At 44.7% G+C, this 25366-nt stretch overlaps 1 protein-coding gene across 1 annotated transcript in view; it reads right to left on the reverse strand.

The window, feature by feature from the left end:
- Positions 1-1181: 1181 nt before the first annotated feature.
- The window catches only part of MED13L (mediator complex subunit 13L), a 310651-nt gene continuing 286466 nt past the window's right edge, over positions 1182-25366 (reverse strand). The window contains exon 31 of the mRNA XM_082258705.1: positions 1182-1507. Within this exon, the coding sequence (XP_082114831.1) occupies positions 1375-1507 (133 nt within the window). The 3' untranslated portion in view covers positions 1182-1374. The remainder of the gene's footprint in view (positions 1508-25366) is intronic.

Here is a 25366-nt window from a genome sequence, read left to right on the forward strand (position 1 = left end):
CCTGTAAAAGTCAGAGGAGCTTAGAACTCCGGTGCAGAGATCTCACATGCAACATCCAAAGATGTGCAAAGCCAGTGGGTGACTAAACCTACCAGCTACTACCCAAGAGGAATGAACTTTGGATTTTATTTAGTAGTATCTTATACTCATAAAAGGCCCTAGGCAATCCAAAATAAGCCACATGATAAAATAGCATACTTTCCCTTTCAGATAATAACACAGTAAATACATCTCTTCATTTAATTTTTTTTTTCACCAGAAACCAGGTAAAAAAAAAAAAAAAAAAATCTGAAGTGATTATCTTGTACCATCAATAAATAAAACTGGTAGCAAAACAAATACTGGAAGGAATGAAAAAAAAAAAAAAAACTGTAGAGTTATGAAAATCAGTAATATCACCCATTTGCCCTGTGTAAACATATTAAGCACAGTGAGCAAAAATGAAAAGACTGACATAAAACACTGTTGCCTGAAGCCTTCCAAGCTGCCAGTAATGACAGCTACATCTAAACTCCAGGACTATAAACACAAACGTGATAACGTTAATTGAAGTTCAAGCAGTTGATAAAATAACCTCTACATTATATTGTTAAAACTGGAAAGACTTGGATAAAGAAAGGCTCCCATTTTACTTTGCATTAGCAAGGCTAATTAGAGAATTAGAAAACCCAAGTTTACAATTGGCCAACTGTTTGTACAGCAGCTTGTGCACTTTTAGCCCAATTTCCACTGTGATATAATTTTTAGTGGAAAGAATACTGACACAAGCTAAGAATATGTGAAGAAAGATTTGGCACTAAAAATGACTGCTTGTACGATGTGTCATATTGCTATCTGTGAACTGCTCAGACAATATATACACAGCGAATCACAGTTGTAGGAGGAACAGAATCTGCTTTGTTTTTGTAGAAATCCCACAGACCTGCAGCTGAATTCTGCAGCAAAATTGTGCTTTAAGAAGCTGATACAATAACTGCACAGGCAGTACAAAGTGCTAAATAACTTGTGTGCACCTGAAGATACAGATTTGATAGGTCTATGCCCTGTGCTATACCTGTTCGTAAACATGTACATGTTTATCATTTAAATGAGGGCATTCATTATAGCTAGATCACAGGAAAATGCATTGTTTTCTTTGCTGCAATAAGACACAGCACCTAGAATTTTTTCGTTTTGGGCAATTTTCCACAGAATTAGCTTCCATGAATGCCCATGCATACTGCTAGCAGCACAAACAATAGCTTCAGTTGCATTTCTTCACTGATGTAGTACACCAACAGGTCCCGCAGCAAGCACTGAGCACAGCAATCACAGGGCATTCCAACTGCTGGCTGGAGATCTTCAGATATCCTTTTGTGTAGCCAGGATGATTGTTCAGAGAATGTCCATTACCATGTTGTACATCTGTGTGAGCACCGTGAAGTGAACAGGTAGACATGACGTCCGGTCCTGAGTAGCCGGGTTACAGGTCAGCCATGATAGGGCGTTATACTGTTCAAGAACAAACCTAAGAGAGGTAGCAATTTAACAGTAGTTATTTAGTCTTATTACTACTAAAAGTTGCAAAAATTATACTATACAAATTGTTCTTAGAATAGCCAGATTTCTACAAAGCTACATAGAAATTATGACCACATGCGAAACGTATGTTTAGCAAACATTAAGAATAATTAAAAAAGATCTGAGGTTAATTCTGCCCTTAAGAATGGATTTAAACTAAGGTTCATATACTAAAGGCAAATACACTGTGCACTTGCTTTAGATCGGAGTGGAAGCTCTGAAATGAAGGGAAGCTCTTCTGGTTTCTATCATCCAATCACGTACAATCAAAAATGGATTTTTGTAAAATCTTACCGTAAAATCCTTTTCTCTTAGCTCATTGACAGACGTAGTCCTCGGTGATACAGCACCTTCGGGTTATGTTGCCTCCACAGGAGCAGGACTAGACAGGAAATTAAAAAGCTCTGGCCACACCCTAGGGGCAGTCCCAGAGGGTATATCCTCTCTCTCTCTGCCTCAGCAAATCAGTTATGTGAAAAAGCAGTCTTTAGAGATTTTAACCCAACCCAACTCAAAAAATAGAGGGGCGGGGACTACGTCTGTCAATGAGCTAAGAGAAAAGGATTTTACGGTAAGATTTTACGGTAAGATTTTACAAAAATCCATTTTTCTCTAGCGCTCATTGACAGACGTAGTCCTCGGTGATACAGCACCTTCGGGACGTCCCAGAGCAGTATCACAAATGAGGGGTGGGAAAATGAAAATCAAATCCCAATCTAGAAGGCCCAACCGGTGCCAACTAGAAGTTTACAATGCTCATCCTTAATGATGAGACTCAACAAAAAAGAGAAAAAAAAATTTTTTTTTTTTTTTTCAAACAGAAAAAACCCTCGCGGTAGACCACCGGTCTCCTCAAATTGCGGCCTGCAAAACCTTGCGGCCAAATGAGGCATCCGCCGATGCCGTCACATCAATTTTATAGAATTTTGTAAAGGTATGTACCGACGACCAGGTGGCCGCCTTACATACCTGGACCACTGACGCCTGATGGCGAAAGGCCCAGGAAGTACTGAGCGCTCGAGTGGAGTGCGCCCTAACAGGGAACGGAGGACTCTGACCCTTAATAGAATAAGCCTGTACCACCGTTTGTCTAATCCATTTGGCAATGGTCGCGGCAGATGCAGGCAAACCCTTTCTGGGGCCATCCGTGATCACAAAAAGTGAATCCGTCTTACGGAATGATTCCGTAGCTTTCAGGTATACCCTGATTGCCCGAACCACATCTAAGGAATGCAACGCATGTTCCCGATGATGCTTGGGCTGAGGACACAAGGAAGGTAGTACAATATCTTCATTCAGATGAAAATCTGAAACCACCTTAGGAAGAAAAGATGGCTTAGGATGAAGTACTACCTTATCCCTATGAATCACTAGGTATGGGGACTGGCATGATAATGCAGCCAGTTCTGACACCCTGCGAGCAGAAGTAATAGCCACCAAGAAGGCCACCTTCTGGGATAAAGTAAGCAAGGGAATCTCCCTGATGTTTTCAAAGGGAGGTTTCTGTAGAACCGACAAAACCAAATTAAGATCCCAGGGCGGTAAGGGCGCGCGGACTGGTGGAGCCAGGTGCCGCACCCCCTGGATGAAATTCCGCACCAAGGACTTGGTAGCTAAAGGCTTCTGAAAGAAGATTGCTAATGCTGAAACTTGACCCTTGATGGTGCTCAAGGCTAGCTTCTGCTCAACCCCTTGTTGCAAAAAGGCCAATATTCGAGTCACCGAATAGGTACGCGGAGGAAATCCTAAAGATTCGCACCACGCAATATAAGTCTTCCATGTGTGATAATAGACCTTGCTGGAAGTCGCTTTCCTTGCTTTAATAAAGGTAGGAATGACTGAAGTAGACAAACCTCTGTCCTTCAGTACTTGGGTCTCAATGGCCAGGCCATTAAAACCAGCGACTGTAAAGCATGATGGTAAATTGGTCCTTGAGACCACAGACACTCCCTGAGACGAAGTTCCCACGGAACGTCTGCGACTAGCATGTCCAAGTCGGCCAGGCCGGCTTGAGGAGGCCAGCCTAGAATTTCTAGGACCACTGGCGCTGATAGAATCTGAACCAGGCGTCCCTAGAGGTATCTGGCCCCGACCATCCGAGAAAGTCTGGTCGTTTTCTGTTCCCACACATTTATCAGATACCTGATTGTTATCAGGAAGGGTGATCTTTTCTGGTTGAACCTCAGGGACCGAAGTCACCCGACTAGAGGCTACTTGGCCTATCTGGTCAACCAGATCCGATTCCTGTGAGGTATAGGGACTAATCTTAGGAAAAGGTAAAGGAAAAGATCTATTCAGGGAACGGTAACTACCGCTTCCTGTAGTACTTAAATGTTGGAAGGGAAGAATCGCACCGGTAGTAGTGGTTGATGCTCGATCTAATGTCCTGAATACCGGTGAAAACGTGCCCCCACCCTGAAACCGGGTGGGGGCGCACCTTCAGGCTGTGTACTCCTTTGCTTCGGGTTTGGCTGGGTTGGTCCTCTGCTTGTCCGACCAGCCCTTCTTGAACCCTCCTGGAGGAGTCTTGCCTTTCCCGCTAGTACCAGCCGGGCGCCCTTTATGGGCGGTAAAGAAAGGTCCTCGCTTGTTGCGAGGTCCCTTAGCTTTAGCAGCCTGTGGCAAAAAAGTGCTCTTGCCCCCAGTGGCATCCTTAATGATTTCATCTAGGTTGGCCCCAAATAGACGATTCCCCTGAAAAGGGAGATTTGTCAAGGTCTTTTTGGAACCTAGGTCAGCTGACCAGCATTTTAACCACAGCACACGTCTGAGGATGACCGCTGTCATAGATGCATGCCCTAATAAGGGAGTAGTGTCCAAGGCTGCGTCACAGATAAACTGTAGCCCTTGTATAATCTGTTCCATCAAATCAGATGTCTCCTGGGGAATATCTTTTCCCCTAAGGTCTTGGCGTACCATTCTCGCCCATTCCGTAAGTGTCTGGGAAACTAGACCAATAACAATTACTGGTCTAAATGCTGACCCTATCAGAGAGAAGATGGTGCGGGACTCTGCTTCCATTTTTCGATCCACCGGATCCTTAAAGGACGAAGTGTCCTCCACTGGGATAACCGTGGCTTTATTCAGCCTTGAAATAGGTGGATCCACCACTGGTGGTACCGTCCATTTCTTAATGATGGATTCCTCAAACGGATAGCGTCTAGCAATACGCTTGGAAATAGTAAAGGTACGTTTAGAATGCTCCCATTCTCCTTTAATCTGATTACCGAAACACTTGGGTACAGGAAACACCTTCACCGTTTTGATGGGCTTATTAGTACCAAAAGGAATCTCTGTTTCAGTTGCCTCTGCCGGTAAAGCCTCAAGTTTTAAGGTTTCCTGCACTGCCACAACTAGTGCGTCCACCAATGCTTCTTCCTGAATTATAGCGGGAGAAGAAACGTCCTCCTCACTGTCTGAGGGGGCTTTACCTGAGACAACAGCCCTTGCAGAGGAACCTGCAACTGCAGTGACCATCTCTGAATCTGAGTCAGAGGTGTCAGATAGTATAGGGGTAGGCGGGGGTCGGTTCCTTGACCCCCGTCCCTGACAGGCCGCCTCCACCCGAGCCACCATAGACTCCAAAATTGCTGTAAATGACTCTACGTCCCGTGGCCCCCTCGAGGGAAACAGGTGGGGGAATATGTGTGGCAGGGTCCATGATATTTCCAGTCACTTCCTGGATAATATAATTCAAAAATAAAAAACTTTTTTTTTTTTTTTTTTTCAGACCCCCAGCGCCACAAAAAGCCCCTTAGTGTTACCTGCTAGGGATCCCTATCGATCGAGAGAGAGAGAGATAGACCCCCAGGCTCACCACTTGATGCTCAGAGTTTAACTGCAACAGGTTACAGCGCTGTCTTGACAAACAGGAAGTCTTTTGGCTGGCTGCCCAGGAAGAAAGGAGGCGGCTCCGCCCCTCTGCACGCCTTCCGGCGCCTCCCCTAGCTCCACGAGGTGTTTGGATCACCTCAAACATGGCCGCCCCCATGCTGGAGACACGAGGCTACGCCAAAATGGCGGCTCGTGCGATCCAGCAAAAGAAATGGCGGCGGCCTGTACTGAATAGCGGTGTGCTGCAGGGCACACAACACTCTCTCTGCATGGGGATTTAGCGTGGTTGGCGGTACCGGCCCTGGCGGACCGCATGGCCATTCGGGAGGCCTGCTAATAGCTGGAGATCTGATTAGGAAGGCAGTCTACATGTCCGTGGCTTCTGACTGGTAGGTAGCTTATTTTTATCACCGTAAGATTCCCAGAATGCCACTGATTACAATCTTTTTAACATGTATACAATTAGATTGTTAGCTCCCAAACCAAGCCTCCTGGCTTTTTGCACATAAAATCACACTCAAAGTAGGAGGATCTGTGTCATTTATAGGATAGAGAGGGACTCTATCTTACCATACAGAGAGGGGCCCACGTTCACCACAAGACCCGTCAGGGGAAAAGGGGAAACATACTACTCACCATACCGGAACCAGGCGGGCACCAACTCCTGACAGTACCCCTCTCCACCGGGGCGGGAGGGCTGTCGACCGATATGGACGCCGTGACTCATGGTCTTTGGCGTTTCAGCGAGACGTTTAACTCGCGGGGTCAGTCCTTTAATGGGACTTTGTCGCGGCCGACCCAGCGCGGAGCTATGGCCTGCACGCGCTCGTAGGCTGAACTGGGGTGACCACCGGATCTCAACATCCAGCCCGTCGCCCAGTTCAGCTTTCTTGCTTGAAGATCTCACAGGAACACTGGAGAAAAAAAAAAGCTGTCTAAAAAAAATCTTTTAAGAAAAAAATCTTGCCAGGACCTAAGATCCCAGCAAGGTATCTAGGTCCTTACTCCTAACTAGACAGAAAATAACTGATTTGCTGAGGCAGAGAGAGAGAGGATATACCCTCTGGGACTGCCCCTAGGGTGTGGCCAGAGCTTTTTAATTTCCTGTCTAGTCCTGCTCCTGTGGAGGCAACATAACCCGAAGGTGCTGTATCACCGAGGACTACGTCTGTCAATGAGCGCTAGAGAAAAATGCTTTTTTTTTTTTTTATTTCCTTGCATGTAATTGAGCATTTTTAAGTTTTTCTTTTGCAGTGAAGCTTTACCCCATGTACTAAGCTCTGGAGCAACTGCATTGTATATTTGCAATTACCGTATATACTCGAGTATAAGCCGACCCGAGTATAAGCCGAGACCCCTACTTTTACCACAAAAAGATGGGAAAAATCATTGACTCGAGTATAAGCCTAGGGTGAGAATGCAGGGCGGTGGGCATGGTGCAGGAGAATGCAGGGTGACTGGCATGGTGCAGGAGAATGCAGGGTACTGGCATGGTGCAGGAGAATGCAGGGTACTGGCATGGTGCAGGAGAATGCAGGGTACTGGCATGGTGCAGGAGAATGCAGGGTACTGGCATGGTGCAGGAGAATGCAGGGTACTGGCATGGTGCAGGAGAATGCAGGGTACTGTCATGGTGCAGGAGAATGCAGGGTACTGGCATGGTGCAGGAGATTGCAGGGTACTGGCATGATGCAGGAGATTGCAGGGTATCGGCATGGTGCAGGAGATTGCAGGGTACTGGCATGGTGCAGGAGATTGCAGGGTACTGGCATGGTGCAGGAGATTGCAGGGTACTGGCATGGTGCAGGAGATTGCAGGGTACTGGCATGGTACTAGAGGATCCGGGGTTGTGGGCATACTACAGGAGATGCAGTGCTGTGGGCATGGTACATGTGGACCATGCCCGCAGCACTGCATCCCTCGTAGTGTGCCCGCAGCCCATGGCAGGTAGTGAAGCTGTTTCACTTACCTGTTCCAGAGGCGCCTTCATTTTAAAAATGGCGCCGCCCGGCGCCGACACGTCATTGCGCACGCGCCGCTCGTATACTTTCGGCTATTCCCGGCCTCTCCCGAGCGGCGCCGGGAATAGCCGAAATTACACGAGCGGCGGCGGCGCGTGCGCGGTAACATGTATGTGACGGGCGGCGCCATTTTTAAACCTTAAACCCGTCGGAGAGGACATTTTTTTCCTTGACTCGAGTATAAGCCGAGGGGGACGTTTTCAGCACAAAAAAATGTGCTGAAAAACTCGGCTTATACTCGAGTATATACGGTAGTAAATCAACCCCTAAGTCTCTCAGGCGTACCGTATATTCAGTATTTAAATCGTAAAGTGAGGTGACTCAAAGCAGTCATAGTTTAATTTGTTTCCAGTAATCTAAAATCTGGTTGGTTAACATACCTCAGTTGCCTTGTAAAAATCAATTTCTCTGATGTTCATTGACGTATACAGCTCCTGATTCTTCTTAACCATTGGGTTATACTGCCCCCCTACAGGAGTAGGATGCCAGGCAGGAAAAAGCTTGACTACGCCTATGGGCAGTCACAGGGGGGTATACACCCACTCTCAGCTATAGGCACTCAGTTTTGTTACAAGCAGTGTCAGAAGAAAGCCAACTCCACAGAGGGGTGTGTGCTGGGTCTGTCGATGAACATCAGAGAAATGGATTTTACACTAAGTCAAAACTCCCATTTACTCTTTGGTTCATTGATGGACAAAGTTCCTGATTCTTCTTAACCATTGGGACGTCCCAGAGCAGTGTTAAACATGAGGGGTGGGAAAAAAAGCAGAAAAAAAAATTCCCAAGGCTAACCATAGCCAACCAGGTAACATGAAGCTCAACCACAAACAACTGGAGCTCACCTGAAAAACAAAACAAAAAAAAAAACAATTACACCCGCAAAAAGGACAGCAGCCACCAAAAACGTGCGGCCAAAAGAAGCATCAGCAGATGCCAACACAGCCACTTTATAAAAATTTAGTAAAACTGTGCACCGACGGCTAGGGGGCCGCCTTGCAAACCTGCGTCACTAACGCTTGATGACGGAAGCCCAGGAGACGCTTAGCGCCTTAGTTGAGTGCTCCATGACAGGGAAAGGAGGAATCTGACCTCTGATGCAATAGACCTAAACCACCGTCTGTCTGATCCATCTGGAAATGATCGCAGAAGAAGCAGACAGCCCTTTGTGAGGTCCGTCCGTGAGCACAAATGGAGAGTCGGACTTCCTAAAAGACTCCTTAGATGCCAGGTACACCCTAATTGCCCGGACCAAATCCGAAGCATGCAAGGCAATTTGCTTTGGATGCTTGGCCTGGGACACAGGGAAGGAAACACAATGTCTTCATTCAAATGACAGTCAGAGACCACCTTAGGAAGGAATGACGGACAGGGGCGAAGCACCATCTTATCCTTGAGAATCCCCAATAAGGTGAATGACAGGATAACGCCGCCAGTTCCGACACCCTGCGCGTAGAGGTGATAGCCACCAAAAAAGGCCACCTTCTGGGGCAGCGCAAGCAGGGAAACCTCCAGAGTATTTTCAAAGGGAGGATTCAGTAGAGCGGAAGGCACCACATTAAGATCCCTGGGCAGCAACGGAGCCCGCACTGAAGGAACCAAATATCGGACACCCAAAGAAAGGTAAGCAACAGGGAGTGTGAGGCCAAAGGTTGTTGGAAACAGACCGCCAAAACCGATACCTGGCCCTTGATGGTACTCAAGGCCAATTTCTATTCAACTCCCTGTTGAAGGAAGGTTAAGATCCGAGCCACCAAGAAGGAGCGAGGACGAACCCCAAGAGGTTTACACCACGCAATGTACGTTTTCCACGTACAATGGTAGATCTTCCTAGAAGTAGATTTCCTAGCCTTCAACAGCATAGGAATCACAGACTCCGATAAACCTACATCCTTCAGCAGGTGGCATTCAACAGCCAAGCCGCCAAAGCCAGCGACTGTAAAGCAGGATGGAAGATATGTCCTTGGGACAGCAGATCCTCCCTGAGAGGAAGTCCCCAAGGAGCATCGGCGACCAGGCGTATCAGATCGGCGAGGTCAGTCTAGACAAATCCCTTCTGCTTTGATCCTGCACAGGAGTCGTGGCAGAAATTTGAGAAGCCTGGAATGAACCGGTCTGCCCACCTTAGAATGCCGACTCATTGAGCCACCAGGACACTTTTTCATTGAGCCACAAGGTCAATACCTTGTCTTTCTTCCTGGGAACTGTAAAGAGTTTTAAGCAAAATCAGAACCGGAACAATCACCCCTTGAACGAACAAGTCTTGCACTACCCAAAAGAGGCCGGTAAGTGATCCGGGGACAAGCGCAGGTCGGAAGGGAAGAACTTTTCCGGAGGATAAGACCAAACATGATCTCGTAGCCTGACCGAATAACTTTGTGGACTCACCTGTCCTATACCAGGTCCATGGATTCCAAAACCAGCTGAGATGTCCCCCCACCCTATAAACAGGTGAGGGTGCCCCTTCATGCACAGGCAGCCTTGTCCACAGGTCTAGGAGAGCCTGCATGTGGCTTGCCAAAATAGGTCCTCTGGTGGAGGCACTGACTTTTGATCCCTTGTCTTGAGACCTTGAGGGACGAAAAAAACTCTAATGAGCCAAGGAGAATGGTCCACATCTATGACAGGGCTCCTTGCCCTTGGTAACCTGCAGAAGAAGAGTACTCTTCCCCTCTGTAAGACCCTTAACAATGTCTTCCAAGGAAGCCCCAAACAGGCAATCCCCTACACAGAGGAGAGGAGATAAGGCCTTCTTAGAAGTCTGGTCCGCAGACCAGTATTTCAGCGAGATAATACGTCGAAGGACCACTGCTGATATAGACAGCCTAAAAAAATCATAAGAGCCGCATCCAAAGAGGCATCACAGATAAACTGTCGCCCCTGGACCAACTGACCTGCCAGCTCCGCAAGACAGGGGGAAGCAGTTTCCCCTCCAGGTCCCGGCATAAAAATTTAGCCCACTCGGTCAGAGCTTGTGATATCAGTGCAATAGTAAATACCAGCCTAGGTGCCGAAGCAGCCATAGCGAACATATGGTGGACCAAAGCCCCTGCCCTCCTATCAGCTGGATACTAAAAGGCCGGGGACTCCAGAATGAAGGTAGCTTTATTTAAGCTGGAAACTGGCGAATCCACTAAAGGTGGAACCGTCCACCTTTAACGCAGTTAATCCTCATAAGGACACCACAAGCAAAAAGTTCTTAGGAACCACTGCGTTTTGGACAACTCGCTGTTTTGTGACAATGTTGTCAAAGTAAGCGGAAAAGGGAACACACTCGCCGCTTTGGAGGGCCTTTGGGTGCCAAAAGGGATTGGCGCCTTCAACGCAGCTTCAGCCGCAACCTCCATTTTTAAAGTGTCACACACTGACACAAACAGTGCATACACCAGCGCCTTTTCATGCGCGGCTATAGGATCAGAGGAATCATCCTCACTATCTGAGCACTCAGGGTGCGTGGACGCAGTCCCAAGGTTGTCCATAAAAAAATGAAGTGCCCCCCACAGCGCCACCTCTTCCAAGGGAGGCGCCAAGCTGACCACAGGGCCTAGCAGGCCGCAAGCCACAGCCTAAATTTTTGGGGAGGGGAGGCCCAGCCGCAAGTGCATGGATCCCAGCCCGGCAGATGCCCAAAGGAAGAGTGGGGGCTTTAGCTAAATGCACTGGGGCCGCCCCCCAACGGAGACACCCGGCTCGGCTGCATGGCCTAGTAGGCCCAGCGGAGCCGACTACCCAGGGACAGCGGAGGGGAGGGCAGATGCCCAAACGGGAGGCAGTGGCTTCAGCCACCCTCACAGGGGCAGCCTCACGTAGTTTGACTGGTAGGCACCTGCCTAAAGTTTTGTGAGGCGTGTACCCGCGGATGCTAAACTATTTGCTCCCGCAGCCCAACAACCTCCTCAGGGAGCCCAGAGGACATCCCTGCCCCAGACATCAACCCCCAGGGTGGCAGGAAACCCTGCTCAACCCCCCCGTTGCGCACCAATAAAAACCCGGTCAGAAACAACTCAAACCAGCCCCCTTTAAGAGCATGTGGCAACAGCCAGCTCATACCCTCACCCAGGGAAGGGGGCCGAAAGACCCACAGTGACCACAAAAATTTTAGATGGGCTGGGGGGGGGGGGGGGGGGGAGAGGGGAACCGGAGGGGCCCACGTCCAATCCAAAACCCTCCAGGAGCTGAGGGGGACAGCTACCTACCATACCAGGAACAGGATGGGCACCACTTGGGACAGACCACCACTGCATTATAATGTGGATGCTGTTGGCCAGGAGAAACACTGCGATTCAGGCCGAGGTCAGGTCATAGGCGCCCTCGCGAGAGCTTTAGCTCGCAGGCCGACCTAGCGCAGAGCTGCAGTCTGTACATTCTCGCTGGCTAGACTGGGGGGGACCCTCTGGATCTAGATTGTCCATCGCCCAGTCTGGCAATTGATTGTAGATTCTCCCAGGAACTAAACAGCAAAGATAGGAGAAAATTCCATTTAAAAAGAAAAAAACAAAATCGCCAGGACCAGAGATCCCAGCAAGGAACTAGATCCTTACTCCTGACTATGCAGAAAAGACTGAGTGCCTATAGCTGAGAGTGGGTTTATACCCCCTGGGAGTGCCCATAGGCGTAGTCAAGCTTTTCCTGCCTGTTGTTCTACTCCTGTAGGGGGCTGTATAACCCAATGGTTAAGAAGAATCAGGTGCGGTGTTGGTCAGTGAACGAGAGAGAAATTAGGATTTGTAGTTTAACCACTTGCCGACCGGCTCATAGTAAAAATAAGTCATATGTTTGACATTAAATACCGGAGTTATGGCACCCCCCCCCCTCCCCCCCACCCCGGGCTTACCTGACTCATTGGTGAAGCACAGGAACGATCCAATGCTATCAGTAGCTGGGTATGAAGAAGAGTGAGGCCAAGATGGCCACCACTTGTCTTTATGCCCTTGGAGGACCGGAGCCACGTCTGATGTCACTTTAGGTTCCCAGGCCATAGTAAATGATTGTATTTTTTTAAAAAGCGAAAGGTATTTATTTTTAATCTTTTGCTTTTAAAAGGTAAATGAGAGATTGGGGGTCTGTTAGATCACAGATCTCTCAATGAAGAGAACCGGTCATCCATATTTCTATTACAAAGGATGTTTACATTCCTCGTATTAGGAAAAAAAAGTGATTAAAATAAAGGGACAGTGTAAAAAAAAAAAAAATAAAAAATGTATAGCTCCCCATTCCTCTGGTAAACTGAAAAAATTGTAAAGTGTCATCTGGAGATTTTTAAGTACAGTGGTTTGTCGCCATTCCACGAGCGGGTGCCATTTTAAAGCATGACATGTTAGGTATCTATTTACTTGGCATAACATCCCCTCTCACGTTCTACAAAAAAAATTGGGGTAAATATTGTCCCGTCCCCCCCCCCCCCCCCAAAAAAAAATTGCATTTGAAAGACCAGTGCACATATACTGTGTAACATTATATATTGCAATGATTCCTATTTTATTCTCTAGAGTCCCTGCTGAAAAAAAAAAAATTAAATAGATATAAATATATTCTAGCAAAATATACAGATTTAAACTTTTAAACAAAAATGCCCAGTAAGTGTAAAATCCTTTTTTGGAGTACATCACAGGAAACAGGGCGTTTCATATTTATGACTACTTGAGTTATGCTGCTTCCCTGGACATTGAACCAAAAATGGCAGGAACTTACCACTTTGGCATAACCCCTCCCAAATTAGTTAAGCCTTATTTTGTAGCAAGTAATGAGGAACAGACAAAGATGGGAGGAATTCATGGTTCCTGTACTGTAAGAAATGGATTTTACAGTCAAGTCAAAATTACATTTTTTTTAACTTACCTGTAAAATCCATATTTCTTGGACTACAGTACAGGACAGAGGCAGATTCAGAGACAAATGGATTATAGGGAAGGTACCTGCTGGTTACTTACTAAAAATAAAAAAAAAAAAGCTGTGGAGGACCCCTTTAGAACCTCTGCCACTGCTAGCTATCATTTGTTCTGTAGCAAGAAATCAACAGCCACAGAGGGGAGGGTGTCCGGCACTGTACCCCAAGAAAAAGATTTTACAGGTAAGTCAAAAATCCCATCTTCTTATTCATACAGTACAGGACATAGGGAGATTCAGAGAAGACTGGGTCTTCCCAATGCAATGAGGGGATGGGTAAAACTATAACAATTCCAGCCAACCAACAAAACCCCCACAAAAAAAAAAAAAAAAAAAAAGTGCCAAACTTTAAAACTCAAGCGGCAGCCTAAAAACTTGGTAAACCTGAACAGGAGCACTGAAGAGTCCAGGATGAACTAATGGATCTAGCAGAATGGGCATTCACCAGAAAGAGAACAATCCCATCTGTGGCCATGTAGGCATGATTCACAACATGATTCACCTACAACCGCAATTACAATAAAGTTGGGACGCGGTGTAAAATCTACCTAAAAATAGAATGCAATCATTTGCAATTCTCAAACACATTTTATTCACAATAGAAAATAGAAAACATGTCCAAACTGGGACTAAAATATGTCTACCAATTTTAGAATAACGTTCCTTAAGGTAAAATTGCAAAGGCTTTAAATATAATTAATCTACAGTACATAATGTCACTAAAAGATTAAGAGAATCTGGAAAAATCTGTGTGCAAGGAATGAGGCTCAAATGCAGTAATAGTCACTCTTAATCTTTGTGCCTTTAGATAGCACTGCATTAAAAAAAGCATGATTCTTTGATGGATATCACTGCATGGGCTTAAGGATACTACCAAAAATCACTGTATGTGACAACTGTTTTTTTTGTGCCATCCAAAAAATGCAAGGTTAACCCCGCCAGCATATGAAAACTGTGTCCAAACCACATGTGAGGTATCGCTGATCGTTGGAGTGATAGCAATAATTCTAGTACAAGACCTCCTCTGGAACTCTAAAACAGGTAATCATTAAAATTTTTTTAGATTGTCACCTATGGAGATTTTTAAGTACGGAAGTTTGTCGCCACTCCACGCGTGTGCGCAATTTTAAAGCTTGACATGTTCGGTATCTATTTACTCGGGGTAACATCATCTTTCATATTATACAAAAAAATGTGGCTATGTTTACTGTTTTTTTTTTTTAATTCATAAAAGTGTATTTTCTCCCAAAGAATTGCATTTAAAAGACGGCTGCGCAAATAACGTGTGAAATAAAATATTGCAACGATCGACATTTTATTCTCTAGGGTCTCTGCTAAATATTTACAGTGGGTACGGAAAGTATTCAGACCCCCTTAAATTTTTCACTCTTTGTTATATTGCAGCCATTTGCTAAAATCATTTAAGTTCATTCTTCTTCCTCGTGAATGTACACATAGCACCCCATACTGACAGAAAAACACAGAATTGTTGACATTGTTGCAGATTTATTAAAAAAGAAAAACTGAAATATCACATGGTCCTAAGTATTCAGACCCTTTGCTCAGTATTTAGTAGAAGCCCCCTTTTGATCTAATACAGCCAGGAGTCTTTTTGGGAAAGATGCAACAAGTCTTGCACACCTGGATTTGGGGAACCTCTGCCATTCCTCCTTGCAGATCCTCTCCAGTTCTGTCAGGTTGGATGGTAAACGTTGGTGGACAGCCATTTTTAGGTCTCTCCAGAGATGCTCAATTGGGTTTAAGTCAGGGCTCTGGCTGGGCCATTCAAGAACAGTCACGGAGCTGTTGTGAAGCCACTCCTTCGTTATTTTAGCTGTGTGCTTAGGGTCATTGTCTTGTTGGAAGGTAAACCTTCGGCCCAGTCTGAGGTCCAGAGCACTCTGGAGAAGGTTTTTGTCCAGGATATCCCTCCTGTACTTGGCCGCATTCATCTTTCCCTCGATTGCAACCAGTCGTCCTGTCCCTGCAGCTGAAAAACACCCCCACAGCATGATGCTGCCACCACCATGCTTCACTGTTGGGACTGTATTGGACAGGTGATGAGCAGTGCCTGGTTTTCTCCACACATACTGCTTAGAATTAAGGCCAAAAAGTTCTATTTTGGTCTCATCAGACCAGAGAATCTTATTTCTCACCATCTTGGGAGTCCTTCAGGTGTTATTTAAGCAAACTCCATGCGGGCTTTCATGTGTCTTACACTGAGGAGAGGCTTCCGTCGGGCCACTCTGCCTTAAAGCCCCGACTGGTGGAGGGCTGCAGTGATGGTTGACTTTCTACAACTTTCTCCCATCTCCTGACTGCATCTCTGGAGCTCAGCCACAGTGATCTTTGGGTTCTTCTTTACCTCTCTCACCAAGGCTCTTCTCCCCCGATAGCTCAGTTTGGCCGGACAGCCAGCTCTAGGAAGGGTTCTGGTCATCCCAAACGTCTTCCATTTGAGGATTATGGAGGCCACTGTGCTCTTAGGAACTTTAAGTGCAGCAGAAATCTTTTTGTAACCTTGGCCAGATCTGTGCCTTTCCACAATTCTGTCTCTGAGCTGTTCAGGCAGTTCCTTTGACCTCATGATTCTCATTTGCTCTGACATGGATTGTGATCTGGAAGGTCTTATATAGACAGGTGTGTGGCTTTCCTAATCAAGTCCAATCAGTATAATCAAACACAGCTGGACTCAAATGAAGGTGTAGAACCATCTCAAGGATGATCAGAAGAAATGGAAAGCACCTGAGTTAAATATATGAGTGTCACAGCAAAGGGTCTGAATACTTAGGACCATGTGATATTTCAGTTTTTCTTTTTTAATAAATCTGCAACAATGTCAACAATTCTGTGTTTTTCTGTCAGTATGGGGTGCTATGTGTACATTCATGAGGAAGAAGAATGAACTTAAATGATTTTAGCAAATGGCTGCAATATAACAAAGAGTGAAAAATTTAAGGGGGTCTGAATACTTTCCGTACCCACTGTATAATATAAATATATATATATATATATATATATATATATATATATATATATATATATATATATATATATATATATATATATATATATATATATATATATATAATGTTTGGGGGATGCTAAATAATTTTCTAGCAAAAAATACTGAGTTTAAACTTCCAAGCAGAAAAAGGCTTAGGCTTGAAGGGGTTAAGCTCCTTTGTGCAAGAAGCCATTTTTGAGCATGATCCAAAAACGTCATCTTCTCTGGACCAAAGCTCATTTGAAATGGTCTGTTGTAAAGTGGAAAACAGTTTTGTGGTCAGTGGGGAATCAAAATATTAACCATGGGCACTGCGTCCTCCAGACTTAAGAGGAGTGGGACCTTTTGGCTTATCAGTGCGTAATTCAAAATCCTACATCTCTGATGGTATGGGGATGCATTTGTGTGTATGGAATGGGCAGCTTATACATCTGGAAAGATATAAAGTGCTGAACGATACATCCAGGTTTTAGAGCACATATTCTCCCATCCAGGTGAAATATTTTTCAGGGAAGGCCTTGTTTGTTTCAGTAGGACAATGCTAAACTGCAGGCTGCATCTATGACAACAGCATAGCTTTGCAGTAGAATTCTTCAAGTGCTTAACTGACCTGTCTGCAGTCCAGACCTTTCACAAACTGAAAATATTTTGTGCATCAATATGACAAAAGAAACCCAGGCCTGTTCAGCATATCAGCCAAGAATGGCACAACAGCCCTCTCCCAAAACACCAACAACTGCTCTCCTCAGCTCTCAGACATTTACAGAGTGTTTTTAAAAGAACAGGGGATGCTACATCAGGTTACACCTTAAAGCAAAAATCGCAAAGTGCAATATAGCAGCGTAGACTCCACAAACAATTAATCCCAGTGCAAATACATTTGTGATAAAGTGCTCACATGCAATAAATTAAATAAATACATACATAATTTGTGTAATTGATGGAAAAATGGGGAATATTGTTAATTCAATCCAAAATGCATTAATATATAGTGAAAAAGCATATAAAATGTGAAAAAAACAGTCCAAATATATGTGCAAATAACAATCCAATGATGAATACAGCCAGTATAGTGTTGTTGGCTCCTTTAAATGCCACAGCCAGGTGAATACACTCCTCAAATGTGCCAGGTGCTAATAGATGAAGTAGTAGTAGTGGTGAAACCCTGTGTTCCGTGGGATTAGAAGAAATGCAAACTCACCAAATGTTGTTGACCCCTGTTACCTTTTGGCAACACGGGATCAAAACGCAATTATGAGATTCCAGTGGTCTCTGGTCCAACAATCCATACGTCCTTGTAGAGTAGGTTGCTGCATGTGGATTTCGGTCAGCTTCCGATGACGTCAACCATATGACGAAACGCGTCAAGCTGATACGCACGTCACCTCGATCTGAGCACAGCCTGGAAGGCATGCCGGCATAGGCAATTCCGGAGCGGTGCAGCTCCCAAAAACTTAGTGTGGGTAACCGCACGGGAGTCTATATTTTGGGGCTGAGAGACATATTAGATTATACCTACGCTGTAAAGAGTTTTGTTTGTTTTGCCCAATGGGGCGTTTTTATAAATAAACAGAATTTTTTCCTTGGATACTACGCTAGGAGGAGTCTGTCTCTCCATTCAATTTGTGTCCCCTGAGATCCACATACAGAAACTTCCTCTACAAGGATGTATGGATCCTTGGACCAGAGACCACGGGAATCTCATGTGCGTTTTGATCTCGCGTTGCCATAAGGGAACAGGAGTCAACAACAATTGGTGAGTTTGCATTCTCCCGCGGAACAAAGAGGGTGTCACCACCACTACTACTACTTTGTCTATTAGCACCTTGCACATTTGAGGAGTGTATTCACCTGGCTGTGGCATTTAAAGGAGCCAACACTACACTTTGGCTGTATTCATAATTGGATTGCTATTTGCACTTTGCACATATATTTGGACTGGTTTTTGCACATTTTTATATATATATATATATATATATATATATATATATATATATATATTAGGGCTGAACGATATTCGATGTAACATCGAATATCGTGCTGCAGGAGTGGGCGATAGTCACAGTGAAGGAAGGTAGAAGAATACAGCCCGACCGTCCCGCATTTTAAGTCCGTCCTGCAGCTCTCCTGACTAAGCGATGAGCAGCGGCACGGGGAACCAATCACGCGTGCCTGCACACCTGATTGGTTCGCTGTGCCGCTACTCACGACGTGATTGGTTCGCTGTGCCGCTACTCATGACGTGATTGGTTCGCTACAGTAACATTAACCCTGGCTTGCCCTGTAGTACAATCAGAAGAAGGCTGCTGCACTGAATCCCTACAGTAACATTAACCCTGTATTTAGCCTGGATTGATGGCTCTCTCAATATCGCAATATATATCGTTGGGGAAAGAAAATATCGCAATGTACTTTTTTTCCAATATCGTGCAGCCCTAATATATATATATATATATATATATATATATATATATATATATATATATATATATATATATATATATATATATAAATATATACACACACACACACATACGCTTTTTCACTATATATTGATGCATTTTGGATTGAATTTACAATAGTCCCCATTTTTCCATCAATTACACTAATTGTGTATGTATATATTTAATTTATTGCAAGTGAGGACTTTTATCACAAATTTATTTGCACTGGGATTAATATATTGTTTGTAGAGTCTGCGCTGCTAAATTGCACTTTGCGATTTATTTTATGGTCTGTTACCCTTAGGGATTTTAAAGCAGCAGCAGCAGTTCCCCTTATTTGTATTATACAATTTAGTTGGCACGAGTGTTTTTTCACTTCATCATAGTACACCTGGCCCTGTATGAGATGTGTAGCTGCCATCAATTTTTAAAATTACCTTTTTTTTTTTCTTAAAAGGGTACATTTTCTTACATAGTTACATAGTTACATAGTAGGTGAGGTTGAATAAATACAATAGTCCATCCAGTTCAACCTGTGTAGGTGTGTGTGACTGTAATCATCTAACATAGCCCTCAATCTCCTGATCCTTGAGATGTAAGTCTAAGAGTCTTTTGAAAGTCACCATACTACCCGCAGAAACCACCTCTTGTGGTAGACAATTCCACAATCTTGTAGCCCTAACAGTAAAGAACCCCCCACGTTGCCTGAGGTTAAAACGCTTCTCCTCTAATCGCATTGTATGTCCTCGAGTCCTCATGCAATTCCTTCGAATTAACAGCTTTTCTTCTAAGCTGAGATCCCCATTAAGATATTTATAAATTGCTATCATGTCCCCTCTCAGACGTCTTTTCTCCAGGGAAAATAAATCGAGCGATTGCAGCCGCTCTTCATAGGTAAGGTCCTCCAACCCCCTAATCAGTTTAGTTGCCCTTCTCTGGACTTTCTCCAGCTCCAACACATCCCTCCTGAGGACTGGCGACCAGAACTGGACAGAATACTCCAGATGCGGTCGGACCAGAGTTTTATAAAGTGGAAGGATTATAGTCTTATCTCTGGAATACATCCCTTTCTTTATGCATGCTAATATTCTGTTGGCTTTGGAAGCTGCCGCTTGGCATTGCATGCTGTTGCCTAATCTATCATCAACTAAAACTCCCAGATCTTTCTCCATTTTTGATTCCCCCAAGGGTTCCCCTCCTAACGTGTATTGTGTTTTTATGTTTTTGGTCCCCAAGTGCAAAACCTTACACTTCTCCACATTAAACCTCATTTGCCATGTCGTTGCCCACTCCGTAATTTTGTCCAGGTCATTCTGTAGGATATCTGCTTCATGCTGTGCAGTTATTGCCCTGGCCAATTTTGTGTCATCTGCAAAAACTGATAACGAACTACTGATCCCTTCCTCAATGCTGTTTATGAATAAATTGAACAAGGTTGGTCCCAGGACTGAGCCCTGGGGCACCCCGCTTACTACCTCAGACCAGTCTGAGTATGCGCTGTTTATTACTACCCTTTGGACACGGCCTTTTAGCCAATTCCGTATCCAAGAGCAAACCCTGCTGTCGATACCTGCAGACCTTATTTTATAAATTAAGCGCTTGTGGGGAACTGTATCAAACGCCTTAGCGAAATCCAAGTACACCACATCCACTGGTCTCCCCCTATCTAGCTCACAGCTCACTTCCTCGTAGAATGCTAAGAGATTGGTTTGACAAGATCGCCCATTTGTAAACCCGTGCTGGTTACTACTGATGATGTTGTTGTCTTTAGCATACTCTACGATATAGTCCCTTATCATCCCCTCCAAAAGTTTACATATTATTGATGTCAGACTGACAGGCCTATAATTTCCCGGGATATGTCTCTGGCCCTTTTTGAATATCGGAATCACGTTAGCCTTCCTCCAATCCCCTGGTACATCTCCTGTCCTAATACTGTCAGCAAAGATCAGGAACAGTGGTCTAGATATAACCATACTGAGTTCCTTGAGCACTCTCGGATGTACGCCATCCGGGCCTGGTGATTTGTTTGTGTTAAGTTTATCCAGTCTTTCCCTGATTTCCCCCTCTGTTAGCCATAGTGGCAAGTCCTGTGTATTACTACTAACCATACAGTCATGGTCAGTGTACCCTTCCTTTTCCTGCGTAAAGACTGACGAGAAAAAAGAATTCAGCACGGTTGCTTTTTCAGTGTCCTCTGTAACCATCCTCCCATCATCGCTAATTATGTGTGCAATATGCTCTGCCCTAGTTTTTTTGCTGTTGATATATTTAAAGAATTTCTTTGGGTTTTTTTTACTATCCTCCGCTATTTGTCTCTCAAAGTTGATTTTAGCCATCTTGATTTCGTGTTTACACTTCTTATTTTCCTCCTTGTATTGCTGGAAGGCCGATACGGTGCCCTCTGATTTATATTTCTTGAAGGCCAATTTTTTTCCCCTAATAAGTTTTTTAACGCTACGGTTTAGCCAGCCAGGTTTGGCTTTGTCTCTTCTAAATTTATTCCCCATAGGAATGCACTGCAAGATGCCTTTGCTTAATATTGTTCTAAAGCATTCCCATTTTTCCTCTGTGGTCAGTGATCCCAGGGTTTGGTCCCAGTTTACCCTTTCCATCAATGAGTACAATTTTGGAAAGTCTGCCCTTCTGAAGTTTAGGGTTCTTATGTTCCCCACTTGCCTTTTTATATTGTTATTTATACTAAATGTGATCATCCTGTGATCGCTAGAGCCCAGGTTGTCCTGGACTCCTACCTCCGAGATTATGTCTGGGTCATTAGTGATCAATAGATCCAGGATAGCATTCTCTCTAGTAGGGGAATCCACCAACTTCTCAGTTTAAACCTTTGATATGTTTTCTACTGTCAATAAATATGGGTTTATGAGATTTGAAAATGATTGCATTCTGTTTTTATGTAGAATGAGATGCAGGGAGCCCCCTGCATGTTTATTCCAGGGGCACAACAACAAACTCTGATCTCAGGATGTACTAATATACCCACTTTAGACAAAACGGATACCTTATGTCGAAGGAAAACCTTATCACTGTGAACTACCAGGAAAGACTCCTTACAAGAGTAGAAAGCCAGTTCCACCTTGCGAGTAGGGTCAAAGTGATTTTCCTAATGTACTCAAAAGAGGGGAGCATGTAGCTCTTAAAGTATCTAATTCAAATTCCACAGAGCTACTGGAGAATGTCTAGGGGAACAACATGAGCTATACCCTGCATGAAGGACTTCACCAGACAGTGCGATGCCAGGGGTCACTGAAAGAAAACAGCCCAGGCCTTAAATTTGGCTCTTGATTATACTCTAGGCCAAGCACTAACCCAGTCATGACTAAAAAAGCCAGAATTAATCCCACAAAGCACTGGCTTCAATTAATCTTCTGTGTTCACACCTGGTAAAATAAACCTTCAAGGTGCAGTAATAAAATTTTTGAGAAGTCAATTTTCTGGCACTTAGAGTAAGAATGAAGTCTCTCTCCCTCTCCCTTCTTCTCCATTACCCTTCTCCTGTGTCAGAAATCACTGCCAGGGGTGTGTCGGACTCAGGGTCTGGTGGAAAACGAGGGCCCATTGCCTGGATAAGATCCTAAATGTGCCCCATAACGGAAGCCACAAATGCTGCAAAGCCCTCCTTACCAAGGCATAAGTAGTGTGGGATGAAGGAATGAATAGTCAAAGGAGGGACCCAACTGAGAATACTATCAACGTCTGATAAGCCAGGTGGCATCAGTACAGCCCCATTGGTGGCAAGGGTAAACTGGGAATCCTATTTTTACTGGCCCCTTACTCGTTCCCTTCAGTGCTCCACCATAGAAGCGAGGGAAATTCCTGTAAAGGTTACTTACTCTGACCTGTGTGGATGCAGAGGGTGTTAAATTGTATGGTCCCCCTGTGTCCTTACACCTGGAGTTTATTCATGTAGACCGTCTTTCTGTACAAGTACTCTCAGACACCCCCCAGAGGCTAAGGTGGACAGACCGGTAGATGACCTCAAGATCTCCACCCTCAAGCAATCAGGGAAGCCTTGCATACGATGATGAAAGTAATAGGCTTCCTCTGAATTACTGAGAAGCACTTGGTCCGGCAGCAGACAGGAAGTCTTCTGTACAGCTGCAGAACACAACACTGCATGCAGCTGATGTTACTACAGTAAGATACAATGCTCACAGTGGATGAATAATAGTAATGGAAATATCTGGCCTAAACGATTTAAAGTGACTAGAAACCTGAACTTTGGCTTTAAAGCCAAAGACATCTCAACCCTAGACTGGAGAAAAGACAAAATGCACCCCACAACATGCTGTTCGAGATGAAACTTGCAAGTCTCAAACCTGGCTAAAAAAAAACTTCCATGTACAATGGTACCCACCTGGAGGTTGACCATTTGCTTTGAGGAGTGTAGGGATTACAGAGTCCGAAACACCCCTATCCCTCAGGGCTTGGGCTTCAAAAATAATGGTGTCAAAGACAGGGACCGTAACACAGGATGTAAGTTCAGACCTTAAGACCGCTAACCTGGCCCATGTGGAGGAGCTCACTACTTGTCTGGCAAGAGATTTATGATGTTTGGATACCATATTCTTCTTGGGCAACCAGATTCACCAGAATTCCCTTCCCGGTTAACCTGCACAAGCGAGGAAGAAGCTGTGGAGGAAAGGCACTGAACAGGGAAAACTGAACCCAAGGGCATCTATAGTAAATGCTTGCGGAAGCTGATGTGCCAATTTTGCACACCAGGAATGTGCATGGCGGAGAGGGTCAGAAGTTCCAGGATGTTCACAATTTCTGTTCCCTAAAAACTAAGAGGTTGTTCAGAACATCAACTCCCCAGCCCCAAAAGGTTGGCATCTCTCATCAAAACCTTAAAAATTATTTGAAAAGAATTTTCCAGTATCCAGCATCTGCATGAATATCCATTATCCATCATCAAAGCTGACCCATGCATGGGAGTCAGATATATTAGCAGGTCCAAGGACTCCTTTACCTTTCTCCCATCCTGACAGGATATTTAAAGACCTCTGGAATGGAACTTGGAACAGGGGACTGCATCTAAAGCAGCTACCCTCTTCCCCAGTATCATCATGCAAATTGAGGGGTTCTCTAATGACCTCATGAAAAGATGGGCAAAATTTCCTGAGGAAGCATTACTTCATGTGTGCCATGTGAAAGACTAAGACTTTTGAATTCTCAGCACCGAACTGAACCTTTCCAGGAGCTTTACCGTCAGTTGAACATTTGACATCAGCATTTGAGCAGATTGCTCCTGGAGAGGCAGGTCATCCAGGTACCCCACAATGGCCAGCATCACGGTAAACACTCTGGAGGCTATAGACAGGCCGAAAGGCAATTCTTCAAACTGGTAGTGGTGATGCTCTACTGCTAATCGCTAAAACTGTTGATTGCGCCTGTAAAATAGGCATCCTTGGGGGTCCAGTTCTTACTGAGAACGTAGGATTTTGCTTAGAGCCCAAGGCTTGCTTCAATCGAAAATAGCTCTTCTTGGATTCCAAGGGCATTACCAGCTTCTGACCTGTCTTCTTTGCCTTCTTCTTTAAGGATAAAGTATGCTTTTCTTCATGGTCACATTATGGATGAAGGCATTCAAGAATGGTGCTAACTAGCGTTCGCCCTCAAAAGGCAACCTGTTAATTTGCTTCTTGTCAAGAAGTTTTACTGACCAACATTTGAATCGTTCTTGTGTGGACAGACATGGTGCCCATCCGGGAAAGCTGCCTTATGGAGTCCTCCATTGCATCCACCTAGAAACTTAGGGCTCTCAGAAAACTTTCCAGAAACTGCCAAATGGTAGGATCCCCGCAACGGATTCTCAGGAACAAACCATATGCTTTGCCCACACTTTGAAGTCTAGTAAACGCCCAGCAAAACTACCACAAGCAGAAAAACTACCTCCTCCCACTAAGAAGAACCCTTTAAAGAGGACTCAAATTTTTTATCTGTGGCATCTTTAAAGAATGGGACCCTATGCACTGGGACTGTCTGGGTCTTACTTGAATAGGAAATGGTCGGGTCAACAGCCAGAGAACCCCATTTTTTCCTTAAATACAATTTTTCTTCCTTGTGGTACTGTTGATCAAAACACGGTGTAGGTGAAAACACATCTTCAGTGTGAGTGCAATTGGCATACATAAGTTCCTGCAAGTGGGGTTGTACTGGAAAAGACTTGGGGAAGTGGATTACAGCAGTGGTAACTTAAGGTCAGTGTGCACCAGTGGCATAGCGTGGGTTGTCAGCGCCCAAGGTAGGACGAGTAATTTGCACCCCTAATCTGTGGAATTTTAGCACTCCCTGAGCCCCTTCCACTATTACAGTATTAAACCCCCTTACACCCCAAACATATTCAAGAAAATACTGATGTTATTGAAGTAAAATGTATCTAATACTTGTATACTCAAATTCCTATACTAATGTTATCAGGAGTAGGTGACTGTACTATTTGTATTCACCATCATGTAGGGCAATGTACAGGGGTCAGAAGGATGTAGGGCAATGTACAGGGGTCAGAAGGATGTAGGGCACTGTACAGGGGTCAGAAGAATGTAGGGCAGTGTTCAGGGGTCAGTAGAATGTAGGGCAGCGTACAGGGGTCAGTA

This window comes from Pelophylax lessonae (genome assembly GCF_965119305.1).
Source record: "Pelophylax lessonae genome assembly, chromosome: 1".
Taxonomy (NCBI): Eukaryota; Metazoa; Chordata; class Amphibia; order Anura; family Ranidae; genus Pelophylax; species Pelophylax lessonae.